The 27707-nt window shown below is 45.7% G+C and overlaps 1 protein-coding gene across 1 annotated transcript; it reads right to left on the reverse strand.

Moving 5' to 3' along the window:
• Positions 1-2864: 2864 nt before the first annotated feature.
• dipk2ab (divergent protein kinase domain 2Ab) lies at positions 2865-26397 on the reverse strand. The gene is made up of 4 exons (XM_084033192.1): positions 25885-26397; positions 19322-20206; positions 8486-8789; positions 2865-5251 (listed from the first exon to the last, which is right to left on the reverse strand). Exons 2-4 carry the CDS (start codon positions 19973-19975, stop codon positions 4908-4910), a joined length of 1302 nt encoding a protein of 433 aa, XP_083889318.1. The 5' UTR covers positions 19976-20206; positions 25885-26397; the 3' UTR covers positions 2865-4907.
• Positions 26398-27707: the final 1310 nt, after the last annotated feature.

The raw sequence follows: 27707 nt of genomic DNA on the forward strand, positions 1-27707 counted from the left end.
GGAGGATTCTTGTTGTGGCGACAACAGGAAGTAAATGATAAGGGCATGAATTTTTGAAGCAGCAAAATAACCATTTAACCGGCGTTGCAAAGGAAAGTCATGCATAATGTGCCGTTTTTCTTTATCGCCCTCCTGTCTGAGTCCGTCATTTGTCTGTCGGGTAGTTTCAACTCGCAGTTTGTCTCAGCTGGCTGACGTTGCCATGATTTTCCAGACGGATCTTTTCTTGACATATTGAGCAAATTTGCAGTTTTTGCCTGGATTTGGACATAGCTCTGTTTTTGCGTTCCATCAAAAACGTATCAAACCGCTGATTTCCACCTTCAACAGCTGACATATGCAGTTAATAGAACATGTCGCACCTTTGCAAATGTGATTAACTCAGAAGTTAGTCATTTTTCTTGAACTTAAAAGGTCATAAAAGTGAAGACGGTGAAAGCATGTGAAGCTTTTATTCTTATCGGTTTCATCAAATTCAGGCCCCAAAGCTTTGATGATACCCGGCTGACTCGGTTTGGGAGAGATAACAGAGCTGCACTTTGAAAGGAACTGTTAAAAGAGGTGCGTTCCGTCCTGTATACCCTTGGCCTTTTAGCGAGATTGTTTTCACACACTGCTGTTTTTCCAATGAATCCTGTCCCGGACTTCCTTTCAGCGCCTCCAGATGTCAAACTGTGCACGACAAGCAGATCAAAACTTTAAAAAAACACCGATTCACTCACTAAAAATTCAAACAAACTCCCGGCTCCCACGATGCTTCCTTTTGGCCGTCAGTCGCGCTGTCGCCCGTATTTTCAAACAACGAAATAAACTTCTTTTTTTTTGGTGTTCGGGCTGAAGTGTGCGACAGCTTTTAAACGGGGAAAAGAGAGAGGGGAAAAAAAAGAGAAGACGCTTCAGAACCAGAGAGCTATCTAAATGAGGCATAATAGATGTGAGAGTGACATAACCGTGTTGAAGGGATGTAAGCAGCCTGACAGGAACATCGCTTCTAGCAACTCCTGTGTTGCATTAGTGATGATTTTCCAAGAGGCGCTCACAAAGACTCTTCAGAGCGCTCTCCTGAGCCCCAGCCAAACCCCCGGAAAAGCCCCAAAACAACAGGCCATGTGCACACGGGGCGAGCTCTCCCCGACACAGCTTCACACATTGTTATTCATAACCCACCCTCCACCCTGGCCAAATCTATACCCCCCCCCTACTTCTAAAAAAAATATAGGTCATTCCGGTTCTAAAAATGGCTGCTACTCCCTGGGGCTTGCCAGAGCATGAAATAGACTTTACACCACGCTAGCCAAGCAACAGCAACCAAAAAAGAAACTTTCCCCCCCTTATTTTTTTTTTAGTCAATGCTCATTTTTCATCCCCTTTTGTTGCTGTAATCTAACATATGGCGCTTCTCCCTCTCTCTCTCCCTTCCTCCTCCTCCTCCTCTTTCGGTTTATGACCTGAATAAGATATCAGCAGTTTGCCAGGTTTGGAATATGACAGGCGAGGCTAAAGTCGTGTAGAGATTTAGATAATATGGTTGTGGAACACTTTTTACAATGCTTTTCCACCTCTGCCTTTCAGGCTTTCCTCCACGCTGATAAGCGGGGAATTCGGGGGCGGATTTCAAAACCTTTTTGGATTTTTTTTTTTATTACAAAGTGCCTTGCTGATATGCAAAAAAAAAAAAAAAAAAAGTAGTCACATGACATTTACTACCTATACAGCTATCCTCTCTACACCGTCCAGCCTTCCTGAGGGGCAGCGGCTGTAAAGCTGCACATGACCTGCAGAATTAAGCCGCTCTCGCCTTCCCATTGTGCCTTTGACATCTTAAGATTGCAATTTTAGTCGGCAAACTCACTAGAATTGGATTTGCCGTAGTTTAGAGTTTACACATGAACCAGAAGCTCTTCCTCCGCTGCCATATTGGCACATTTTCACCTCCCACCTCGCCCATGTCGAATGCATAAAACTCCCTAGTGGCTGTCCCTTGAAAGGCCTCATGTTTATTTAAACTCAGAGGGCGGCCAGCAGAGCGCCTGGTGGTGCTCCCCCACCAAATTTGTTTTCCCCGTGGTATTTTTTTTTTTTTTTTGTTCTCATAGCCAGCCAACCTCGGAGCCATTCATCAGCCGGGGCAGCTATAGTGCAGAGGGGCTAAACAGCACTTCACCACAATGAGTGTGACATCAACTTTCCACACGAACCGGCGGGTGTGTCAAAGAGAAGCACAATTACAGAGGAGAAAGAGGTGGATAAATGACCACGACGGGAGAGACGGACCGAGGGGGGAAAAGAAAAAGAGGACGAGAGGCAGAGCGTGTCAGTCATGTAGCTTCTAATTTTGGTTCTAGCTCGAGTACTACTTTGTTCCACCGCCGGCTTTTATGCTACGAACATGAGCAATTAGCACCAAAAAATACCATGTATATCAAGATAGGAAGAGAGTTAAAAATGAATACAAACTCAAGCTGTGGGGAGTATTTGTCTTGTGTGTTTATTTTATTTCTAAATAAACTCCTCTCTATGCTTTTAAAAATAATCCGATTCACAAAATTGAACATAACCACAGGTAAAGCGTGAGAAAAATAAATCTCCCTCATATGAAAGAGGAGGACTTGCATCCTAGTCAAGTCACAACAAAGGAAACTCAGGCTGGGATCCAAATTAGAGGAAATATGGAGATATGAAAAGATCAAAAAGGGAGAAGGAGGAATGAGAAAAAAGGAATAGGAATTGGCAAACACCGACATCCAGCTGTGCCACGCTGAATCAAATTTTAAAGGCAATATGAACATGAGCCAAATTGCCTGCAACTTAAATGGAAATGAAAAAGGATTGAGATAGAGTCAAGAAAGAGTCCACACAGAATGTAGGTGTATATATCTATATATATATATATATATATATCTTCATTTATTTTTAATATTTAAACCCACTAAAAGTTGTCAATACAACTTTTGAATGAAAGGCACAGGAAAAATCAGACAATGCTGATATAATACTCAAAAGAAAAAGTACAGTACAAAAGTGGACAGTTAGTTACGTACAAATCCCTCCAGGTTCAACGGAAATATATCTGACACAACAAAAAGGAGACTGTTCAAAACCAGATATCTATTAGCCAAACTTCTCTTTATTGCTTTTCCTGACGGGGTTTACGTCACCGCCCCGGTTCTTGCAGAAAGACAAAAAGCAACTGCTGTGCTTTCTAGTTCCCCCCCCCGTATGTGGAGTGACTCATATTTACTCAATTACCGGGCTGTCTGTTCACCGTGCTACACAACACTCCACTGGGCATTTAGCGTCCGATTCAAGACATCAAGATGAAATACAAAAACATATGGAGCCAAAAGAGAGGATTTATGTCATTTTAACAGTTATTGGAGTCTAGATCTCTTTACCAAATGAGCCCAAATGTATAAATGCGCTTTAATTCGTTGGTCCACTGAGTGTAAAAATCAAACCAAACCTCTAAGTGGTGCGTTGTTTAAATATTCAACATTTCTGGGGCTGCAAAAAAATTTAAAGTGCAGGTCAGAAGCCATTTCTGGAGCAAGGAAGTCATTTAGGGAATCTTCATTACCCCCTTTTTTCTCTTTTTTTTTTCAAACAATTACTTGATAGCGCTCAACACTAGTGGGAGAAGTTTGACAACGGGAGTCATTTATCACTTAGACGTTTAAAGAGAATTTGGCACTGGAGGCCACTGCTGCACTGTTTATATTGTGTTTTCTATTTCATTTCCCCCTTTCACTTAGTTACGCTGTTGAAGAAAAAAAGCATGCCCGACCATTCTGACCATCATTTATCAAATCGTATGGAGGGGATTACGTGACGTTAACTATGCCCAATCTGTGACTTGCATACCTCTGGATTAGGGTTCAAAGAAATCCGAATGTAGGCCGGCCGGCTCATGTGAGATCGCGTCCACGTTACGATTCCTATGGACAGCTCTACTGGGGAACGACTGGAGGGAAAGGCGCTGTCACTCTGTACTACTCATGGTTCTTACTACATATAGCCTCTTTGGTATAGGCACATCTGCATCAAGGGACCGCCACTGTCCAATTATTCCCTTCCTTTTCCTATGTGCAGCTGTCTCACTCTCGGTTTCCTACTGAAGAACGGGGAGAAAAACAACCAAACACACAAACACACACACAAAGAAGATGATTGCCACAATCCTGGAACCTGCAAATCAAGTGATTGATTGGAGTAGCAGGAAATCAGACTTATATTTTCGTCAAGGGTTTTCTTTTTTCCTCCTGCATGGAGGACCAGACCCCTAACCCCCCGCCTCTCCTCTCCACCTGCTGTAACTTGGCCTGACAGCAGGAGATTCATGCTACCGCCACCTTCCCTGCAGCCATGCTACAGAGAAAAAACAAACAAAAAAAAAATAAAATGGCACAGCAAAAAAAATGTAAACGCACAAATGTACTTAAATTCAGCCCTGATTGAAATAATAATACAAAACAAGAGGTCCTAGGGGCAAAATGAGAACAACAGCTCTGATGGATTGAGGAGTGATGGATGTAGATCAGGGCCGTGCGGCGTCGCTGCTCTTGTTGCTCTGGTTCGCGGAGGAGGCGTTTACCGGAGCCCTTCCCTCACCTCCCATGCAAGGGTGGCAGCCCACCCGGGGAGAGAAGAGGTAACCTTTATCCCCTCTCTATCCCAGCTCTTCTACACAAGAGCAAAGTCAGGTTAAAAGCCAGAGCTTTAACAAATCTGCTTTTGAAGTTTTGATTCTTACACTTCCCGATGCAAGACCTCTAACACCTCCTTGCTCGAGCGCGCAAAAGGGGGGAGCGACTGACATCATGTACAAGAACCGGGATCTCGGGAGTTCAAAAGATAAAGAGTACAGGATACAGTCTCTCAGTGCGTCAGGCCAACGCTGTCTCCATTCATTACCTGGCCGTCGCCGGGGAGGCTGCAGCTAACTGTGTGAGGTATTCGCGCAGTTCCTTGGCCGCCTGAAAGCGGCCGTAACGCTTTTTGGGTTTGGTGCACTCGTCCAACAGGGTCATGAGTTGTCCGTCTTTGGCTATATGGGCTGGGGGGTCGTGGAGGAGGCCTCCGGTGGTGCCCCGCCACGTAGCGTACCGCGACAGCAGATTCTGGCACACGGCGTAGTAGTTGTGGTCCACCGTGACCCGGGAACAAAGGGAGTCCTTGGAGAAAGACAGGCAGGCCTCCCTGTCGCACTCCTCGAAGCGGCTCTCGTACCACACGTCGTAGCTTTCCGGCTTGTCTGCGGGGACAAACGGAGAGGCAGTTCAATGAACACATCGCAATAAACCATACGGATCATTAAAACATAGTCAATAATATTAATATACTCGTAGGTATTCCTTTCAAAATGCTATAAAAGCATTTATTGGGTCATAAGCTGGTCTGTTACAGCCTTCATCGGGTGAATATGTAATTAAAGGCGGGTGTATGGATCTTGCAAACTTGGCGTAAATGTCCTGCTTTTATCGCAGAGCTACGGGGATCTATACATCTTTTTTTCCATAGAGCTTATTAGAACTTAAGAGTTCCAAAGCACAACTGATTTCAAGTGATTACAACCAACTGTTTAACTGCATTTCATCACGAAGAAACTATTGTGCAAATTATTGGCCAAGAAATCAGGCGGAGCAGAATCCGACGGGGGGGCCGAGGTGCCGTATTTGACATCACACGAGCACTAACAGGGATTTTTTTTCTTTTTTACCTCAAAAAGCACACAGCCAACTCCACAATCTACAGTTTCATTTGACATAAATGAACCACTTTCCAGATTTATCGAGCAAATAAAATTCCTTCTCCAGCTCATTTCACATTGCTTTTTTCTCTTTAGAGGATAGTGCAGCAGGCAGCCAAGAAAATAACCAGGAATGATGAGAGGGCTATTGGTTTTGTGCATTAAAAGGCAGATCAATAACATTGTTGGGGGTGGAGTGGGGGGGGGGCAGTGGACCCAGAGGATGCAAACACATAATCAGTATATCAGTGTTGTAATGCACTTCTCCTCTGGCTCATCAGAACAACTCAATCAAACACCCAGCTCTGCCCTGTTAGCAAGGGGCCCCTGTGGCCCCCAGAAGAGGAGGGGCACATCAACCTCAATCAGTGAGGGTGATGGAGATGGATCTGCCTGTTTAAGCACACGCACAAGCGTATAAAAAAAACCCTGCGCGCGCAGCAAGGTGAGGTGAAAGCAATTAATGTTTCAGAGCTGATTGACAGATGGCATCAGGAGAGCGTCACCGTTCGTGTTCACACTGACGGACGGACGCCCACACTAAAAAAAAACACTCAAAAAGAACAAGAGGGGAGGAGAAGGTTCATACTCAAGGACATCGATGAGCACAGCAATAAAAAGAAAAAGTACTTTGAGACTATAACGGCTAGAAGAAGCCTTAGGTCTACTATTTGCACCCCTCTCCTCCGTTCCACTCTTACAGCAGGGCATAAAGCGAGGACATTTCCAGAGCAAAAATATTTCCAAGTCAAATAAGTGGGAGAGCAGTGGCCGCCTAGCCTCTCCGGTCTCCTGCACCTTCCATGTTAAGGAGCTCAGGTCTGACTTGTATACATTCACCTCACTCCCCCTGCCTTCCCACGGCTACACCAAGAAGGGACACTGGGCCTGAAATGCTTGTTAGCGTGGCCTTACTAGTGGCATTCGAGAGTACGAGCGGGTTTTAACAATGCATGCCCGTGTTAGTGTGCATTATTGAATGTGAGAGAAAGAGTGTGCATGTGAGCCCGGGCAACGATCGTGTCTGGAGGAAAAAGAAAAGGAATGAGATTGAGTGAAATGCGCATTACATTATACATCATGTGTATCCAAAAACCACTGGGGGTGAAGCCATCCTCAAACAATATAAACTCAATGATGGGGAATGGGCTCCTTTCGCACCACTGGACTGTGCAAACTCGGATGAAAACTCGCCCGCATCGATACGGATCCCTAACGAGAGGGTGGAACTGCGCGCAAATTTCTGCAAGTTTGATTTGCAAATCAATTGGCCTCGGTTTAGACTGATGAGTTTCGCGCCGTAGACGGGCTCGCTTTCAATCTCGGGGCTCCTAATTGTAGCGATTGGATTCTCTGCTCGCGGAGTCCCCCGGGGAGGTTACCGCGCCCATTTCCCGCCGCCGTCCCCGAAACGTGGCCGTGACCTCGTAATGCTCATTACCCGACGGCGTCCCTCTCCTCCACCGCCGCACTTGGCACGCCCACAGACGGATCAGACAGCCAAACACTCGAGAAGCACGTAAACATTCACGAGGCTTAAACTGTGAAAGGCCAGGGTAAGCAGCTTGAGTTGTCAAGCTCTAAATGTGTCGGCCAGACAAAGGGGAGTCTCAACCTGGATTGTGCTGCGGGCCTTGCAAAGGGCCACTGTGACGGGGTAGAAAATTGCAGCCACTGGCAATAAAGGTGAATATACACACTTCTGCGTAAACACAGACACGACTGCACAGAAACTAAATCCAGGAGAAAACTACAGGGCATATTACCCATCTATATGCCGTTGTAATTTGGCAAAGTGGCACTTAATAATAAATTCAACACCGCGATCCCCCTCCGACCCCCAGTACACACACACACACATCCAGACGACAGTTCATATCCGTCACAGGCCAATATTGTGGAACCTCAACACCTAGCGACACAACAGTTTATCACTTTAATAGGATTTCTGTAGGAAGGGATAAATCTAAGCCTGACTGGGTGGTCGTCCCTCTCTTTGAAGTAGCCCCGGGAAAGGAGGGCCGAGGGGTGGCGGAAAAACAGCCACACTGAGTGTGTGATGTATAGCTCTCTCTGTCCTTGTTATGAGGTTTATTCTGAGAAGCAAAAGAAAGAAAAAAAAAAAAACTAGGGCAGCGGAGATGGCTTGTTATCTGAACCATCTTTGCTTTGATGGGGACGAGCATGTCGGAGGAACAAGGGGCGCTGGCGGAGTGTATTCTAAGAAAAAGGAGAGGCTTCGAGCGTGTGCAAATTTGCCCGCAGCCATCTGTCCCTCGAGACCCGTTTTCCTCAAACCTCCGTCACTGCCTCGTAAGCTACAGTTGGTAGTTTTGACATTAAATGCGGCGTGTTTTCTAGAGACTTCAAGCTGTGATCAGTATTTAAAATCACACTTTGGAGTTTGAGAAACTCTACGACAAAAACAGTTGGCGGGGGAGGAACAAACACCGCCTGAGCAGACATGTTATGAATGCAATTAACGCAAGTAAATTAGATCAATGACGGATCCATAATTTAAGGGTGGTGTAGCCTTAAGTGTTATGTGTTAAATGCAGTAAAAGATTAGCAGCAGTTATCTTCTTATGTAGCCCCAGAGGCTGTAATGGTTAAAAGGAAAAACACGTGGAATTGTCATAGCAACGGGGGAATAAGTTGTACCAGTATTCAGTCTCGGACATATGGACACACACCCACACAAGTCAGAGAGCACAGGCGTGTTCAGGTAAGGACACTCACTCTGCTTGATTAACCGCTTGTCTGCCACGAGAACGTTCTCGGCGTCGACGACGATGACCTTCCCGTCGCGCGGGCCCACCGCGAAGTTGTCAAAGCTGACATCGAGCAGGTAGAGGGCAAACTCAAAGTCGTTGTTAGTGAGCTGCTCGGCGATGTCCATGAGCTGGCGCGCCAAGTCTACCCTCTTCTCCCAGGGTGCATTGTAGAAGCTCCACAGCTCCTCGCCCACGTAGTTGACGGCTACCATGCGCCCACACGCTCCCAGGTACTTGGCGAATGGCCACCCTTCATCAGACGGAAAGCTCTGGGAAGGAGAACAGAAAACTTTGATTAAAAAAAAAATATAGATAAAAGTCAAGCTGTGTAATGTACAGTTGGCTGACAGAAAAACAGAAATACCCAATTGGCTTTTAAAAGCAAAGGCTAACACATAAATTGAGAGAATTTTCACACGGTAAAAAAATATTCAACAAACCGGTTTCTAAATAAAAGAGATAAAAGGAAGAAAAACATCAAACACAAAGTTGCTGTGGTGCTTTTGGGGTATTTTTGATACACAACTCTAAGCAACAAACAAAAAACCTCCCAGTGTTAAAGCCCTATAGCAATGAGCTGATGTACGCTGCAGTGCTTCCAGAGAACTGATAGGAGGTGATTTGTGGTCGCAGCAGTTAGCAGGAAAGCCTTATGTGTTGTGATGCAGCAACGGGGCGATTTAAACTGCTGCATGGTGTTGGCTAACCGAGGAAATGCAGTGCGGGCACGCCGACAAGAAATCGCCGTGTATTACAAGGTTGACACTGATTAATAATAAGGTAATATCGCTGCTGCTGCTGCCGCACAAAAGCCAAAATCTCTCTCAGATTTACTCGGCTACATTGGAGGTCACACGTGCACCGTTATAAGCAATCACTCAAAACCCGGCCCTAACATACACTGACAACTTGAGCTGCGTTTGGCAAACTCGCAAGGCGGCTTAAGGCCTGGATTGGGTGTGTTTCTTGCTTCCATCTCTCTTCATGAGCTCAGGTTTTGTTTCTGAAAATGAAATCCCCCGCATGAGTTTAGCTACTTTTACAATAAAGCCCTCCTGCCATAGGCCGCCTATCTTTCACAATAAACACCGAGCCATATGCTAGCCGAATGATAGCCCACAACTCCTGTGTAACAAAGCGCTCCCCGGCTGCTGTTTCCTCCAAGCAGCCGTCACGCAGACACAAAATAAGGGCCGCTCACATTTCACAGGAGCCTTAGTAGTCCTCCCGCTCTGGAACCCGGTTGCAACAGCGATACGGCAGGGAGCACACCGTGTCACACTGTAGGTAAGGTGTTAACTACTACGACTGTCTCACTTTACACTTGTGGTAATTCAATACTACGGCTTTCAATTTATGTCAGGAGGGGGGGGATTGTCAAAATATGCATGACTGCTCTAAATCCCTTTAAATTTTAATGAAATACAAATTATTTAAAAGCATACATTTTCACCCCCCCCTGCCGGCCACGCAGCAGCTGTATCTCAAAGACAACAGCTGGACGCCCGCCACAGAGACTGTAGCACCGAGAGAGTGAATGTGACAAAGAAACCATGGCTTGTTTAAAGAACGGCTGGGCGGCGATTCATTTCGCAGACTAGTGTTGAGAGATTTTGCCGCATACTGCTCTTAAAAAGGTCCTTTATTACATCCTTTTGCCAGGCTATAATTTGCTACGGATATTGAATGCCAAAAGCGAGGGATCCCGTCGAATAAGGTGCAACAAGCTGAATGCAATTCAAAGTGATGCCTTGTGGGGGGACAAATACACTTTGGAATAATCTTAAAAGATGAAAAATTAAGATGCAACAATGACTCACAACTTTTTTTTTTTAACAATCTACACCAAAAGAAGAAAAGGCAGACTTTAACATTCTGTGGTGACAATCTATACCATAGGCGTATCTCCCGTTCCCATCAGTCTTCCACTGGGTCCAGCACCAAGAGGGGAGGACAATGATAAGTTGCGTACAATGCAGTCTTGGTCGAGCCCATTTCCCAGAGGTGACCCAATCAATTTCGGGCCAGACAAAAGTCTGTTGAAGAAGCACTACTGGCTTCCAGCAGCCTGTCCGTCTGTCTGTGCCCGTCATCCTTAAACTTGGCAGTGGCTCACCCCAACTTCTCCAAAAACTCTTTCAGTTAATAGCATACCTCATTTTCTGATATAGCAAACTTGACAGGAAGGGGAATCTGAGGAAGTAGACAGGCCTCAAAAAGTAAAAAAAAAAAAAAATTCCAGCAGGGACCAAGAAACAAAAGGATAATGGTGGGCTGACTGCGCTCCCCAATACTGAGTGAGGGCTGGAAAGGAGACAATCCCAGACTACTGAGATGCTGCGAGCCAATGGGCATTCCTATATAAGAGATTTTCAGATTAGAGACTTAACAGGCTAAATATCTAAAATGGCCTTCTAATTTCTGAAGTTGGTATAGAACGATTAGGTTGGCTGGATCAGTTTGGTAGTACATCCCCATTAGTGCCGCTTCCCTTTGACCCAGATTCAAACCTCCGATCGCTTTATGTTCCTCCAAATCTAAGCGGCTCTTGGTCTTGTTGACAAAACTTAGCCTGTCCAATGTTACGGCTAAACCTGCTTTGTAAAACACCATCCTCCCTCTGTCACCCCTGCAGGGCGGATGGATAAATGTCGGGAGGAGGGGGGGGAGAGACAGAGAGAAAGAGAGGAGGAGGAGGACAGGGAGAGAATACGATGGAGACGGCAAACAGAAGAGACAAACAGTGTCTTTCACTTCTCCGCTCCAGTGGACAGGAGGAATAAACCAGCAAAGACCTGCCTGCTAAACACATCTCTCTCTTTGTTGTCAAGTTGCAGCCTGAATGGGAGCAAAAGTAGAGTGAAGGCAGATGGGGGGGGGGAATGGTTGATGGGAGGGAGGAGAAGGATGAATGCCCTAAGGCTACTTTCAGACACCGTCAACGGCTGTTATGAGAACGCCTTCATGTCTGTCCAACCCTCGTCCGCGGGTCTTAACACAGATGTCGCTCATTCACTGCTCCGACGGGCTCATTGCGCTGCGTCAATTACCTGGCTTTCTGACAACTCGTACTCGTTTTTATGGGCTTCCGAAGTTTCATATGCAATACGTCTAAAAAGGGTGAAAAGGACTGAACGGAGGAGGAGGCAGGCACACGGAAGTGTGCACCTGAGTTTTGGATTCAAACTTCTATTGCGGGGCTTGATAAATACTCCACGTCTCCTACCAATCATTCTCCCTTAGCGCTCTTTAAACGGTTACTCTGCAGAAGTCATTAACGTCCGCAACGAGGCGTTGAGGGGGGGTGGGCGAAATAAATTGGAAAGCCCAGCCTAATTCTACACCCACTGCACTCTGTGAGCAGAATTGGGAGGTACTGTGTGTGTGTGTGTGTGTGCATGTGTGGGGACTGCGCAGGTAGTGAATTTTACCAGTCGTCTCCCTCTGTGATGTTATGCTATAGAAAAACGCTGAGGCTGCAAAACTGCCAATGTCACATCTCAGCGACTTTTACCGCTTTAAAAAAGGTCTCATCGCTTCTTGTTCCCGTCATTTGACAAAAATACCTTTTTATCTCCTGCTTAGTAAAACCTTTAACTCATAGCACCCGGTGCCAAACGCTCTTCTTATTTCCTGTACACACTTTTTTTTTTTTTTTGGCTACAGAAATAATGAGCTCTGGAGGAAATGAAAGCGCTGGTGGAAAACAGACAAAACAGATCATCCTCCAGAACGTCGTCTCATTACAGACGACCTCCCAGTGACTTCTGGGCCAAAGTCTCACTAATTTAATCTTAAAGGTTGTGCTGGTGCACCACAGTAGCATGGCTTTGGGGGGTAGGTGGGGGTGCTTTCTCCTCCCCCTTCCCTGAAATACAACAGGCACACTGGCATCCTCTTGGGGAGAGATTGGAGTGGGCTGAAATGAAACAGGGCCACAGACAAATGGGCAGCCTCTGGAGAAGAGGATGAAACGAATGGAGCGAGAGGCACAGGAACACACACCTGCGTCCTGACATCTGCTGACAAAGGCATGCCCTTCTACTGGGCCACTCGAGGGAGGGCGTGTGTTTGTGTGTGTGTGTGTGTTAGAGTTCGAAAGAGGCTCTTTGTGCACGTGTGTGTGTGTCTATTTGAAACTATATCCGAGTGCATGTGAATGAGAACATGCAACGTGACCAGGGCTGATAACAACCCCTATTCAGGGGCCGAGTAAACACGAGCGGCTCCCAAGATATTGCCTTGGCTGGTCTGCAAAGAACACTGGTCCATCAAATACACACATGCATAGACTGACGCACACACGTAACGGTGGACACACAGAGCAGTGTTTCAAAACGCAAGACTGAATAAAGGGAACCAGTTGACTCCATCTTGCAATCACAACTACTTGCAGCAAAAAGGAAATTAGTAGTTTGCCACAGGAGGTGTTTCATGTTAAAGCCCCCCAAGCAGGGTGTGGTGTAAATTCTCAACATTTTCTCTCTTCGCCAAAAAAATCCCACTGCTTCATGACAAACAAGTTGGGACAGGACCCTTCAAGAGTCTGGGGATCAAAGTTGAGCAAAGTTGAGGAAGCGTGGCGAACAGACGCATCGAGTGAGACACAACAGCAAAAGAAAACACAGCGAAAACAAGCTTCCGACCCCGATGGTGCAAAATTAACATCATTCAAGTTGTTTATCAAAAAGGGGCTTAGCGTTAAGAAGTAGTCACACATCTGCTCTGCGAGTCTGGGGCTGCCAAGCTGGACTTGAAACGATGATTCGCTGTACAGCTCTCCTGTTGACCTTGTCTGGAAGATGTGTGGCAAACCCCTTCTGGCATTTTGCTGGCCATTTAAGTTAAAAAAGAAATCCAGTTGGTTAGTTCGCAGCGAGAGCTCAGACCCCACAGGGGAGCGGGCGCTTACTCCTCATCCTGGCACACATGGCGCTATCCCTTTGCTCTCATCTCCTGCTGCTTCTTCTGCTAACCCTGCTTTCCCCCTCCTCTTTGTTCCACCCCCAAAACCTGCAAAACATGGCAGTGATGCCGTCTGTTCCAGACATGGGAGCCAGGAAAATGCCTAGTCAGAGCGCCACGCCAAGGAGAGTGCGTGCATCTGCCTGGAGAGGAGGACGAAGAGTTAAGAGAGATTGCGTATGCATCTGAATTGAGAATTGGTCCCGCCTCTTTCTTTATCAGCTATATGGTTCAAAGAGTGCAAAGCCACAGTCCGTAGGGCTACCAGCAGAAAAATCGTTAAGTGAACAAGACTGAAACTAGAAAGGACTGCAGACTGTGTGTGTGTGCACGACTGTGCATGCTTGCGTGAACGCCGAGAGCAGACGACAAATCAAAAGCAAGAGGTCAGGTGGACAGAATAAATAAGACCATGTACAGTCGGCCTGTGCAGCATGAAAGAGCATGCGCGTCTCTGTCAGCGAGCTCTGCGGCGCATTGATAGAAATGGGTTAGCTAGGTCTTTGAGGGCCGTTGCTTTACAGAGAGAATGAGAACAGGAAGAAGAATGAGAGCGCAGGGCAGTGCAGCTCAGGGATGCCTAGTATACACCCCACGGCAAGCTGCAAGCCTAAAACCCTTCGCCGACCTGAACCCGAGCCACTGAGCACAGAGCCACCTCATAAATCCCCGCCGCTGGAAGACCAGGAATGTATTAAGTCATAGGCAGTGGTGTTGACTCAGCCTAGGTGGTATTGCCGCCCACATGACTGGGGAGGAACTCAAGTGAAGCTTGGCCTCAGACCTGAGGGCCGTGGGTTTGAGGCCGACATCAAGGGTTGTGTATTTCAGAGCAGGCGCCAATTATCTCGGGGGGCAGCCGGGAGGGGTGGCGAGCGGGCAGACTGCAGTTACCGAGCCTGCTCTCTAACCTCTCCCACCTAGAGTAGTTCCCCTACAAGTGTCTCAAACGCTTGAAAACTACTTCAGCTATTGTAATGAGAGACGCCAGCCTATGACGAGTTTCAAAACATCACAAAAAAGGTGCTTTACCATCTGCAAGGGTGAAAATGCTCAGGACTTGAAGGTGCTACAGTATACGTATTTTTGCTGACTCCAACCAGGTGCCTGACGCTTTAATGCAGTGGACAATTTTATTACTGCAGACAAGCTAATGTCAGAGTAAAAATTTTGCTTTTTAGCACATTAGGCAGTAGGTTCTCCAGGGGGCACAGCACAGTAGAGAACTACTTGTTCCCGATCCATACTGGCCATCTTAAGGGGCCCAGGGAGAGTTGTGAACAGGGTTAGACTCTCTAGCGTTGCAGAACTGCGTCTACAGGAGCTGGGCATGAGGGAGGTTGTGGTGCAGGCTGTAACAGTAGGAAGCTTGGGGGGGGGGATCTAAAAAAGGAGCAGTTGGGTGGGATGTGTGTGTGTGTGTGTGTGTGTGTGTGTGTGTGTGTGTGTGTGTGTGTGTGTGTGTGAGAGAGAGAGAGAGGGGGGGTCAGCCACAGGCATTTACCTAACCAAACACAGCTGTCATGTGTGTGTGTGTGTTTGGAGAGAGGGAGAAAGAGAGAAAAGGATTATGGTAACACAAGCAGTCTGGCTCATTCAAATGGGGGGGAAACACCACAAGGCTCTGGTTTGTACAACACGCATGCGCACGTACACACACACACACACACACACCGCTCTCCTCCTCCTCCTCCTTCACTTCTCCTCTTTCCACCAGGGCCTCCATCCAGCGAGGGCAGCCAAGAGAGGGGAGTCGGGCCCAGATAACTCCCTGTCTTATCCTAACAGGATTCAGTCTGTACACAAAGGCCTATACGAATAATGAAAGGGGGTTTGGGAGCACTTGAAGCAGGGTTAAGCGGCGTACACAACCTCCTCTCTTATGTGCTAAGAGCGTCCCAATCCCCCAGACCCAAAAAACAAAAGGTTCTAATCACAGACTAGCAACTTAAATACTATTTACCGGTGGACCTCAGCCACTGAGCCGGCCTTAGAGACAGAAGGCTCTCACTTAAGCCGGGATAGCATGCACTGTCTGTGATTAAATGAAAAGAAATAAATAAAGCTAAAAACAAAAACAGGCTTTGATCCTCTTTGTAAAAGAGGCATGACCCAGAAAGCCAGACCATGAGATTGCATGAGTTTTTCCTGCATAGACAATATTAAAATGCTGAAGTTGTGTGCATCCGGGACATGCCCAGGACATTTCATAACTTCCTCTTTCACAACATTATTGTAGACATTTCCGATCATTCCATTTATCTTAGCTTGCAGAAGTGTCATTTCACACTTTGCAATGCATTTTTGTCATATTTTATGCACTGTTCTATACAAATAATTGCTTTTGTGTCACAGATAAGGTGAGTAGCTGGTGTAAGCAGGTGTAGTAACACCTTCACAATAATAAAATCATGGTTCAGTAGGTCACAGTCAAGGTACCGGCTTTGCCTCACTGTGTGCCAAGAGACACCCTGAATTTATACTATTTACTTTGGCTTCATTTCCCAAAGTGGATGAGCAGCGTAATAGATTATGCCGAGGCTCATTAAATCAACAGCATACCAAAGAGGCATCCCCCCCCCATCCCCACCATTCTAGAAAATTCAAACAAGCTGCTAGTGTGTTTGCTCGAAAGTGCAGTGAATGTTTACTTCACATTTACATTAAAATGCTGCTGTCAAAAACTAAGGAAGAATAGGAGTTTAGGTCTTCCATCTAAAATCTCTCTTGCATTTCCGATTTAGTAACCCTGTCGGGACGGCTGTGTTCTAGGAAAACCGCTGTTGCGTAAGAAGTTCGTGCCTCCCGACGAATATCTTGTGTGTCACGTGAGGGCGTTGTGAGCAGGTGGATCTGTGGAAGGTGGGGTAATTAAATAAGGGAGGAAAAGGGTCTGTTTGGGAGAGCACAGATTTGAGTCTGGTGGAGATGACTGAGCCAACACCACAGGCCCGTCATATCCTATTCTCAGCTTCACTGAGCAAGATGGGGCTAAGAAGCAAAAAGGGTGCAAGCGCAGTCACATGCTCCTGGATAACTCACCAAGCTCAATGATTTGGAAGGGAGGACTAGGCTAAATCAAACTAATTTAAGGTCGGGCCAGATGCACTCCATCAAACGCAACCGTCACCTGATGAATCATCTAGCCGAAGGAGAGATGCCGTGGATGGCAAATAAGGTTCTCGTCGGGGAAAATTAGGAGAATTTATTGCTCAATTTTCATGCAAACCAAGTTACCGTTCGAATGAGAGGCAGAATTAAAAAGCATCACGCAATTTCTCCGTTTGGCAAAGAGAGAACCCCTCAACGCGAGTAGATTCATCACAGCAACGGAAAAAAAAAAGCTTTCCGGGCCAACTTGTCAGTGAATCCATGAGAAAATAAGCATTGGTTAAGAGGAAATAAGAGAGAAAACAGATGAAGTTGCATCAGGGGCCTCTCATTGCAACGATTTTCTTGTTTGGCTGTCATTAGTTTGTCTTCCAAAAATATTTATTCCCCAAAGCCAAATCGTCTTCCACGTGACATACGAGTGGGGGTGGTGTGTGTTTGTATGAGTGCCACGCTTGTGTACCACGACGCACAAAGAAAACGCATTGTTGGACAGACCCGAAACAACACAGCAGATTGTTTCCCACTGACAAAGAAGGTCTGGTTTCACATAGAAAAACAGGGCCGATTTACTGCCTGTGGCTTCAAAAGCCTGGAAACAGAAGCCATTCTAAGAGACAGAGAGAGAGAGTGCAGCTCACTGAGCAGACGGCAGAAGCCTTATTGACATTATTCAACTGTATAATCCAGAGGAAGGCGATAGGAGGAAGAAATGCAAAAACCACGGCGCACGGTCAACCGATGACGGTAAGAAATCATACACACTAAAAATAGAAATCTTAAAATTACACACCCGAGCCACGCTGACCTCCCGAACTCACCGACGAGGTGTTTGACTACAAACCGAAGCGGAATGAAACATCGCTCTCGGCTCGACAAGAAGGCAGCGCTATGAATGGTCAAAATAAAGATTTCATTAAATCCCTGGTCATAAAAACACAGCCCACACTCCTAAACCGTTTGTTAAAACGAGTCTCACGTGCAGTAGCACTCACCTCTGGTGGGAAAAAAATAAGGGAGACCAAGGTGTTGTAGAGCTCTTCTCCTATTCAATCTCTATAGACGCCATTAATTCTTTATGGTCTACTGCTTGCCCAACCTTGTGTATAGGGTCTCTTAGTCTCTCAGCAAATTTTCATCCTCATATTTTCAGTTCAGTGATGCTGAAGAACAGTCAAGGCACTCACACTGTGATTCTCCAGGAAGTCTGGCACCCCTTCCTTGTATATTACCCATCCATACGATTCCCACGTTCACGATCGGTAACCCGCGGCCCGAAGCATACACAGAGCCTTAAGTTCTCTCTTACACCTGCAGGTCACAAGTTCAGCGGGAGATGAACAATTCATGAGACCCTGTAAACACTGCGAAGGCTACGAGGGTGCAGGTAGTGAAGAGAGCCACAGACAACGTGTGTGCTTTATGTGTTTGTGTGGGATGTCGGTAGCTGTGTGTGAGATAAGGCCGGGGGAGGGGTGGAGGGCTGATTCATTCAGCCTCTGAACTGGGGCATAATGGCATTAAAACACTGATGGAATTATACGGCCCGAGTTTGTGGAGCGTACACAAGCGGATGGGAAGCTATGGGAGAGAACGCCATAGAAAGGAGAAAGGAAAAATATGAAAGAAAAGGAGGAGAAAGAAAGGCAGAGAGAGGGCGAGCGACCACACAGGGCTAATCAGATTTTATAGATCAACCCGGCCTAAAAGGTTGATCTCGCCTTTTGTCCTCGGAAACGCCTGGAGGTGTCTGGCCCTACGTGTAGGGGGGGATGGAGGTCACCATAAGTTATTGAATGTCTACGCAGGCCATGACCATTGTTGTTCTGACACGGCCAATGTCAGATTGAAATTGATTGGCTGCTTGTAAATCAGTGAGCAAAAAGGAAGAGGACGCTTTGACGTGCAGGACGACAGGCTAGAGGGATGGGTGTTATTTTTTTTGCTCCTAACCTGGCGTCAAGGCAGGACAATCACGTTTCACAGGCATCCTCATCATGTCGGACTAATGTACCATTAACCATGTTAAAGATGTCTAATGTTGCAGCACAATCATATTAAATGCTCAATGTGTTACTGTCTCAGTTGTTGTAAATTCAAACTAAATCTGGTTCTAGTTCAAATATTTGGAAAAAAAAAGCTTTTATTATGGAGGATCAAGAGTAATGGTATTAATACCACTTAACGGCCCCATAAAAATATTCCTCCACGTGCTGTCTCCCACAAATGAAGAGAGTCTAGTGGACACAGACATATATTCAAATTAAAAACAACTTGGGCCATTTACAGATGCATTCTTGAATAATTAAAAACTGCCCTACATAGTGTTAAATATGCAGTATTGCCGCAAGCAAAAATCTCTCATCTTTTGGGAGGCCACAGCTCTTAAAACCCTTTCTCTATTCTAAGGAGAGGAATGTTCTTGCTCCAGATAGCGGATGCGTAGTCCCGATGAAGCCTAGAGTTTAGGGGAGGGTGTAATGGTTCGTCTCAGATCTATGGAAGAGGAAGGAAAAGGAGGATTCCCACCCTGTAATTTACTGGGGGCTTTGTGGGCCAACACCCGGGCTTGCTTACGGAGGCTCTTATCCTCTTTGTTGCAAAAGTTAATCCAGGAGCGGTATCAACAACTGAAAACACCTGGGGCCACAGATCAGCTGATGGATACCTCTTTGAAGACAATATTGCATCTTGATAAGGACAGTAAAAACACACAAAAACATACCTGAAGTACGAGCGGTTCCGGGTTGAATGCCAAGGTCATGAGCAGCTGCATTCTCTCCGTGTCTTTGAGGTTCTTTAGCAGGAAGCTGCCCGAGTCTTTGGTCTCAGCATACCTGCGGACCACGCGGTCCAGCAGCCTCTGAGAGGGGCAGTGGACCAGGTCTGACCAGCCCTCCACCACCTCTGGAGTGAGGAGACGGACGTCGCCGTTGATCCGGGCAAACTCAGTCTTGTACATGGCCTGGATGAGGTCGCAGCGAGGCCTGCCCGTGGCCCTCTTGCAGATCTTCTGGTCTATCTCGGCCAGCTCCTGGTTGGAGCCGAGGCGTTTCAGCACCACCCGACGGGTGCCCTCCCTGGGCTCGCCGTACTGGGCAAAGTAAACGTTCTTGACGTTGAAGACGTCCAGGAATCGCAGGCGACCCCAGGTTTCGAAGGACACCTGGCCGTTCATGAACTTGCGGCACCAGCTGGTGCCAAAGCAGGCGGGACACTTGTTCAGATTGATGAAGCGTCTGTCGGTGAGCTCATTCTTCTGGAAGGAGGCGAACAGGTTGTGGGTGTTCATCAACAAGATGACAAACAACCCCACGACCAATAAGAGCTTCAGACAGCGGTACAGGCGGCCCAGTTTGAGAGGCAGGAATCGCAGCATGGTGGGGACGGGGACAGGGATGGTCCTTGAGGGTTAGGGAGGAGGAGAGGTATTGAGACGATCGTCCGGGAGCTGACCTCAATGCCTCTCCGTCATGATGTAGCGGGGGTGGCGTCTAAAGCGGCAGGCAGGGGCGAGGTTGGCACAGCTGCCCCGTGCCGGTCTCTAGCAGAGGCCAGTGAGTCATGTTCTCCCTTCTTGGTGTTTTTGGTCGACCTCGAGCCAGCGGGCCTGAATTCAGGCAAAGAAAGGAAAAATCATTACATCAGGGAAAATGAAAAGGCTACATTTCACAACATGGAAAACATGGATTACAAGTAAATGGGTTTATTTCATTGTCTGCTGGGGTAACAACTTCAACACTTAAGTCCCATCATGTGATACCTCCTATTAAAAAAAACAAAGCACGCTTTCTCTGGCATATGAAATTGTCTTACAAATTTTAATTGCTTGGGTCATTTGAGAGATTTCATTACTTTTTGGAGGAGAAATTAGATTGGCCCACAGCCAATGCAATAAACCTGCCTGTGTCTGTTTGAGCAGCTCCCTCTCTTTGGTAAAATTGTGTCTTGTGTACTCGGCCAATAAAAGAAAGATAAACAAAAACATGGGAAATGGGAAAATAAAGTGTCACTGATCAAGTTAAGAGGAAATGTACAACATCCTCTCCTAGCATAACGAAAATGTGCTGCAGTGCGCGGTCGATTCCTCCGAGGATCTTCCTCTGCCACTACAGAAGTATCCATCACTTTTCTCCCGATGCACAGCAAAATGACATGCCGTCTGCATACTTCAATAGTTACACTGAGCTTGAGCCTTTTTCCTCCTCTTATCGCTTCAAATGGAGGAATCGCACTTTGCATTGTGGAGAGTCATGCTGTGCGTAGTTTAACCTTTGATCGGAGTTGCCCCGCTTCATTATAAATCGTGCTTTGAAGTTGGCTTTTTGAAAAACGGCTGGTGTCACCAGAGTAACATCTTTGGTTGAGGGGGTGAAAGAGAGAATATGCGAATACCTCTATTAGGCATTTCGATGTCAGCAGAGGAGGGAGCGGTGACGAACTAAGCACGGAAGAAAGAGACAACAATCTGGGCTCACAGTACAAGAACGATGCAGAAGCCCCGTGTCGTCAGTCCATGATGAAGCCATGTTAGACCCCCCAATCAGCTTTTTTTTTGGCAATGAGTCTTGTAAGTCGTATAAGTCGCTTTAAGGAAAGACAATGACTCAAGCCATGCAAATTAGCAATCCTCAATTAGAGCTCATTAGGACATGCATATTAGGAGAGCGGACTTGAGAGGGCACAGCTAACGAACAGGCACACTCGTGTGATTAGTGTGCGTGTCGATGGGTTCCCTGCGTTTCGCTTTGAGATCGGAAGTGGCCGAGATCTGAAAAAGACACAGCGGGCTCGAGGCGGCTAAGAGAGCAGGGGTTGACGAGAGATTTGGACTGTGGCGTGTCAGATAAGAGGCTGAACGCGCCGGTTCTTACCTCACACCTCCGTCTGAAAATACCTTGAGCTGATCAGGCCAACATCACTAATCTAAAAATAGACCAACATCCAAATAGGGGAACTACAGACAGCGGAACTACATATATTTTTAAAGAAAACAAATCGAAAACTTAAGCAGTGCGATTCAATGGTGAGCGTATGCTTTTCTTCTGTAAATAAGATGGGGATAATGAGTTACTTTACATCTTTCAAACAGAAGCTCTTAAATCATCTTTGCTATTAAACTAAATAGCTACTGTAAATCTTAACGGTAATGTGTCACAATTCCCCCCTCCAAGTCATTGGTCAGCATTTATTCCTTATAATGAACCGTGGAAAAAGAATGGTAATTTTAGGTTTTACGAATTAATCAATGGGCACTTTTTGAATACATTACTCCAGGCCCACATTAATCTGATAGATTTCAGAAGCAGAAAAATGTACCAAAACATAATTCTTCATGCATTGCAGTGGGCAAGCTAAATAAAGCAACTGAAGGTCCACATTGAGCTGACTTCAACAAAATGCCTGCAGTGTGATAAATGAACAATAACCCAAGTAACCTCTAAGCCGCACCCATTCAGAGTTAAAAAAGAAAGCCAATAAAAGAATATATGTGTAAATAATGCATTTAAATTCTACAAGATATTCATATTAAAAATGGGAAAAAGGGAAGATGGACTGGGAGATAGGGAACAAAGAAACTAAGACCCCCAAAAACCACTTCGATAAGATGTGCCTAGAGGAGGCAGATTGCTTGAGGGGGAAAACTGAATATCCCGTTGCTATCAGGTCTCCATTCAAGTGCCATTTAGCGTCTAACACAGGCAGCAGCGGTCACAGTTGTGGCTGCAAGATCTTGGGAGCAGATATGAGATTTAACAAGGATCAGCAAAGGGCTCAAAAAGGGACAAAACATAACCTCGGCCAGGCCGAGATGATCACTCCTTCCTTTAGAGGAAGCAGCGGAGAGCCGGGGCGAGCTGGAGCAAGCCGAACAAGACCCGCACGCCCGCGGAGTAATGAGATGCACCAACATGGGGACGAGACGTAGCTTCTTCCGCCTCTTCAGAGAAACCCGTTAGGCTTCAATTACCTTTGGAGCACTACCTGGATTATGTCAATGATCGCACTAATTGCTGAAGTGAAAAGGATAAGCCACAACACTGCATTTCGTTTGTTAATGAGAGTCAGCCAAGGTGTTAAAATGCTTAAAATATTGACAATGCGATGCACGAATCTGCCACCGCTGGCTTATCCTTGATCCTGTAGTTTTGTTAAGCATGAAGCAGGCGAGTGCAAGAATTGAAATGCTTCTAGATTAGAGGGTTTTTTTTAGCTTGCTGTTGCTACACACAAAACACTGCTTTATTGGAAGGACGCGTGGTCTTATAAGACGACCCCCCCCCCCCCGGTAATTACCCCACTTGATGTCTTTTTGTGATTTTTACATCTGAAAACCATCACTGTTTAACTCCCTGTGTATTTCTGCATGCCGCCCCATGGCTGAGAGTTATTTAACAGGACAGGCTGTATAGAGCTCAAGGTTGCCTGTACAGGTTTCTGACAAGGGTAAAGTTCACTTAAAGCTTTAAATTAAAGCCAGATGCTTTGTACTCCGACACAGATGTTACCCACCGGAATGGGGCAGTGAAATTTAAAGCAGTTTTTCTTTCCTCATCGTGCCCACAGAAGGAAACGTATGTTTTAAATTAGCCGCCCTCCTCCATTAGTCCCCCACAGTGCCCCTGCTCCTCTCTGCGAGCAGGAGGGATGCACAAGGACAGCACAGGAAAACCCTGTTTAGAGTAAGCGCCGAAATTACCTCTCATCACACGCAGCCACTGCCAAAACTGGGGTAAGAAAGTTTTTCAGCGTACTCCGTCTACAAAGTACTGCGGTGAACGCTTTCGAAAAAGAGAGGCAAAGAAAAGAGGGCAAATCAAAGGATGCCTGACTCCTCATGCATGGGAGATGAGTCTCGCATTCAAAATGTTCCAAGTTTGGCAGATGTTAAAAGCCGCAAAATGGCTCATTACTGGGACAGAAAAGGCACAAGATTAAGCAATAGGCCCCATGTTGGCTTAAAACAGAATGACAAAGGTCGAGACAGAAGAAGATGGAATCGTAATATCCCAATATTTCAACTTTTATTAAAACTTAGATTTTGACGGAATAACCCAGATAAGAAAGACAGGCTTGAAAGGAAAATTTCCGTCCTGAATAATCTTTTCCATTGCTCATTGTGTAAAGCCGGTTTCAGATAATGGCGTTAGAGGGCAAGGCTACTCTTGGGCTAACCCATTTCCTTCACTGCACCTGAGGCTAAACTTCATTATGATATAATGAAGTCAAGCCACACATGAACATGCTTGATTAATTCCACGGAAAGTGCAAGAGAGAGTGCAAAGAGGAAGTGTTGAAAAAAGAGACGGGAGTACAGTAGATGTGGGAAAAAAGGGAGAAATAAAGAGGGAAGACATAACTAATGCATAGCTAATGGACAGCAAGGTGAGAGAAACTTTGAGTTATTGCTCTTGTGATGGAAATGAATGGAAAGAGATCACTAGAATACAGAGTAGCAGTTCCCCATCTCTGAATGGATGCACACAAAAAACACACATGAATGCTTCTACCCACAGAGAACGCTGGTATTACCACCAAGCCCGGCTCGAAACTCGGAAAAAAGCCCCCCTCCCCTCGCAATGTGCGGCTCTAGCTTGATAGAGGAACTACTGTTGCCAAGGATATCGACTGAGGGAGTCAATAATGTTTGATACAAAAAAAAAAAACATTCAGCCACCGCCGGATTGCCTCAGTATCGCAAACACGTAGACAGTGATGAATGTGTACAAATGAAAGTAACATTCGCATGCCTAATGGAAAATTGAGTCTTCAGAATATAAACATCAATTAGCAGCATCCCCACATGGACATTAGTCCATTCATCTTTGGCCCAAACTAAACGGTAGAGGTTTTTAATGAGAATATCAATGGTTATCTGCTTTGCGCCAAACTGACGCAGCTGTTTGGAAGGACACACTCGAAAACCAGGGGGGAGGGAGGGGGATTCTTCAACCGCTAAACACGTTTGTTTTGTTTAATTTCAAACAGCTGCACGTTCCCACGAGCAAGCACAACTCTCTGTAGGAGTTTGAAAAGTTGTCATACATTTCAAATGTCATGGTTATCCTATCGCAAAACAAACTTGTCGTCTAATTGAAGCTACACATGGACTGATTAAAACAAGATGTCAAAACAAGAGAGGAAAGATGTTTGGATTGAGAAGGGGGGGGGGGGATAAAATTGATTATCCCACAGGCATTTCGCAATTCATTTAAGGTCACTCCTAATGTAGCTCCATCTGTTGTAAAAGTTGTTTTATCCAAGTTTGATTTGGAGAGTTTGGAGGTCAAATACTTAAATGTAGCGCTCCCGTGGGAGCTTTTTTGGCTACAATTACAAGACATTTCCCAGCTGAGCGCTGAGAAACATCCAAAAATCAAACACCAAGCTAGAGAAGTCCTAAGTGTACCGGATCGGCCTATTTTCATAGTTCGCTTGACTAACCTTGCAGAAATGCCACAATTAGTCGACTGATATGGAAAAATTTAATTCTGGGCAGCCCACTCTATTCATCAGACTAAAAAAGAAAAAGCAAATTCCTCTGTAGTGAATATAAATTTGGAACTGTAGCAGTGGTAATACATTTTTTTTGGTGAAGAAATCAAGGGCAGAAGGTTTGCAAATCTCATGGTCAACATCAATTTACCAGTTATTGTGAATTACACGTACATGTTCGGTGGACAAGGAAAGACAAATATACAGCAAATCGATCCACAAATCGAGGCACATTCATTTCACCAGAGTATCAATATAAATAGGAAGCAATGCAAAAAGAAAAACGAAAAAAAAAGCATGTTTTGTTGAAGAAATTTTCAATTAATAATGTTAAATGTGCAGCTACATACCTTCTTAACACCAACAGATTGTTTACTGCCTTGAATATTTTGTAGGCGTCGTTAAACTTGCGGTGATGGTGACTAAATGCTCTCCAAAGATAAGATAAGACGGCTAATTGTAGGGCAGGTGCTACTAAACACTGGAGATAGCGGAGGTGGTTTCGTGTTGCAACAAAAACACCGGCAGCATCTCCGTACTAAGAATAATAGTAACGGTAAACGCTGTCATCGCTCGGCGGATGTGGGAATCTGATAACACAGAGAGAGAGAGAGAGAGAGAGAGAGAGAGAGAGAGAGAGACACGGTCGTCTCGTGTTTATGTGACGCGCCGTGTCAAGCACGCGCTCCCCTTAGTAACTAAGGTTACAGAACGAGTTCCTCTTTTTCATTCACGCGTCCATTTTTAACTCTTTTAAAACAAGGCTCGAGAAGAAGAAACTGTGAAACAAACCTGTGTGACTTTTCTCCCTCCTCCTCCTCCTCCTCCGTGCTCCGGCTCCGTAGTAGTGCAACGCTTAGCGCTCAGTTGATATCATTCTCTTCAAAGTTGCGGCTACTTACGAAGGCGGCCGACGGACACTTTAAACCGCCTGCCGACGAAACGTGAAGCGGGAAAAAAAAACAAAATCAGGGCTCCTTCGCTGCTCAACGGATATAGACCCCACGTCGAGCACAACTCACACGGGCTTTTCCATGTCTAGCTCCACGGTGTGTCTCGCCAGCTAGCCTGCTAGCCTGCTGGAATAAACAGTTGGGATGTCGAGTCTTAACTCTTCGTATACCGGATCTTTTTTTTCCCGTATCGGACGGAGCGCGGTCGTCTTCACAAAGGACGGCGGCGTCCGCGTCGTGCATTAACGTCCATATCCGTCCGCCTATCACGAGTCCCTTTGTGGCCACGAGAATTGCCTCGCTTCTTCTTCTCGCAGGCAAGCGGCTCACTCCTCTCCCAACACCACAATGGGATCTGTTTCGAGTCTTTTCAACACCAGCCTCCGTGCCCTTTACGACAACGAGCGTCGGTTTACGGCAGCGGTTGCTAAGCGATTATTCTAATATTGTCTTGTCTGGAACACCGCCCCCAGTGCAAAAGTTTGCCGGATTTATATTTCTTCTCGGTGCCTCCTGCAGTCTAAAAGCAACCTTTGATGGAAGATAGTAACAAAATCTAAAAAAAAAAAAAAAAAAATCTTGAACGTCTCACCGTGCAATTTAACTTCATGACGTCAGAATAGGTGGTAAACTGGAAATGGAGTCCCAATTGGCTGCTTATGTTGTACACTATGTGATAAGCATACATGTAGTATTTTGGGGTTGCTTTGTTGTAATAAATCACTGCAATACAAGCTGATGTGTCTCTATCAAGAATGCACCGAATCCCTGATAATGACAAGATCACCATGTAAAAAAACAACATAATTGAGGCAAATGGAATGAAAAGATAACTGTTCATGAATATTTCATTGGGTTTGTGAGCCTCCTTCTGTGCCTAGCCTATTACTGTGAGCTTATACAGTCCCTGGTTTTCTTTATATGCATTATAATCGACTTGTCTGTATACCAACATGCATGTGTAATAGGACCAGTGGACCCTAATTCAACCTTTTAATGTTCAATATTTAAGTTGAAAGGCTAGAGGCAATACTGATTGACACACACAGTTGGCTAAAAACTAGATTTAAAAAAAAAGATTTTTTTTTTCTAACAATCGAAGTAAATGAAAGGGAACAGAGTCATTACAACCAAACGTCCATTCAATTAATTAACGGCCAATTAAGCCCCATGACTGATTCACTTAGAGCTAAGGGACAGAGAGTGAAGATTCAATACAGCCCATCGCGGTGGGCTCCCCATAAAATCCGCGTGCATTAGTTTGCATTGACTGCCACCTGCTGGACAATTAGAGAGTGACAGCACAAGCATGATGCATTTAAGGGCTTTGTGAAATACCGTAATTACTACAGAGCATAGTAAAATTATGATGTCATGAGCCGTGTCAGTCGGAAAATATGATATATCTTGATTCAAATGGCCAACTATAATTTGACTTTTTGAGACTATAATCATTAGACCCTGTGCAGTTTTTATGCTACTTGCAAGCACATGTGTTGTATCATCACTGTGGAAAAACAACTTTGTACTTTTTCACTGATATAATCAATTTGACTTGCTTGTTTTCCCGTAAATTCGGCAAAAACGTGAAGGGCTATTTCGAGTAAAAGAGAATACAGAGAATTCCGAGCAGCACCTAAAGGCAGCACGGGCTCTCGAGCG

This window comes from Eutrigla gurnardus (assembly GCF_963514095.1).
Source record: "Eutrigla gurnardus genome assembly, chromosome: 18".
NCBI classification, from domain to species: Eukaryota; Metazoa; Chordata; class Actinopteri; order Perciformes; family Triglidae; genus Eutrigla; species Eutrigla gurnardus.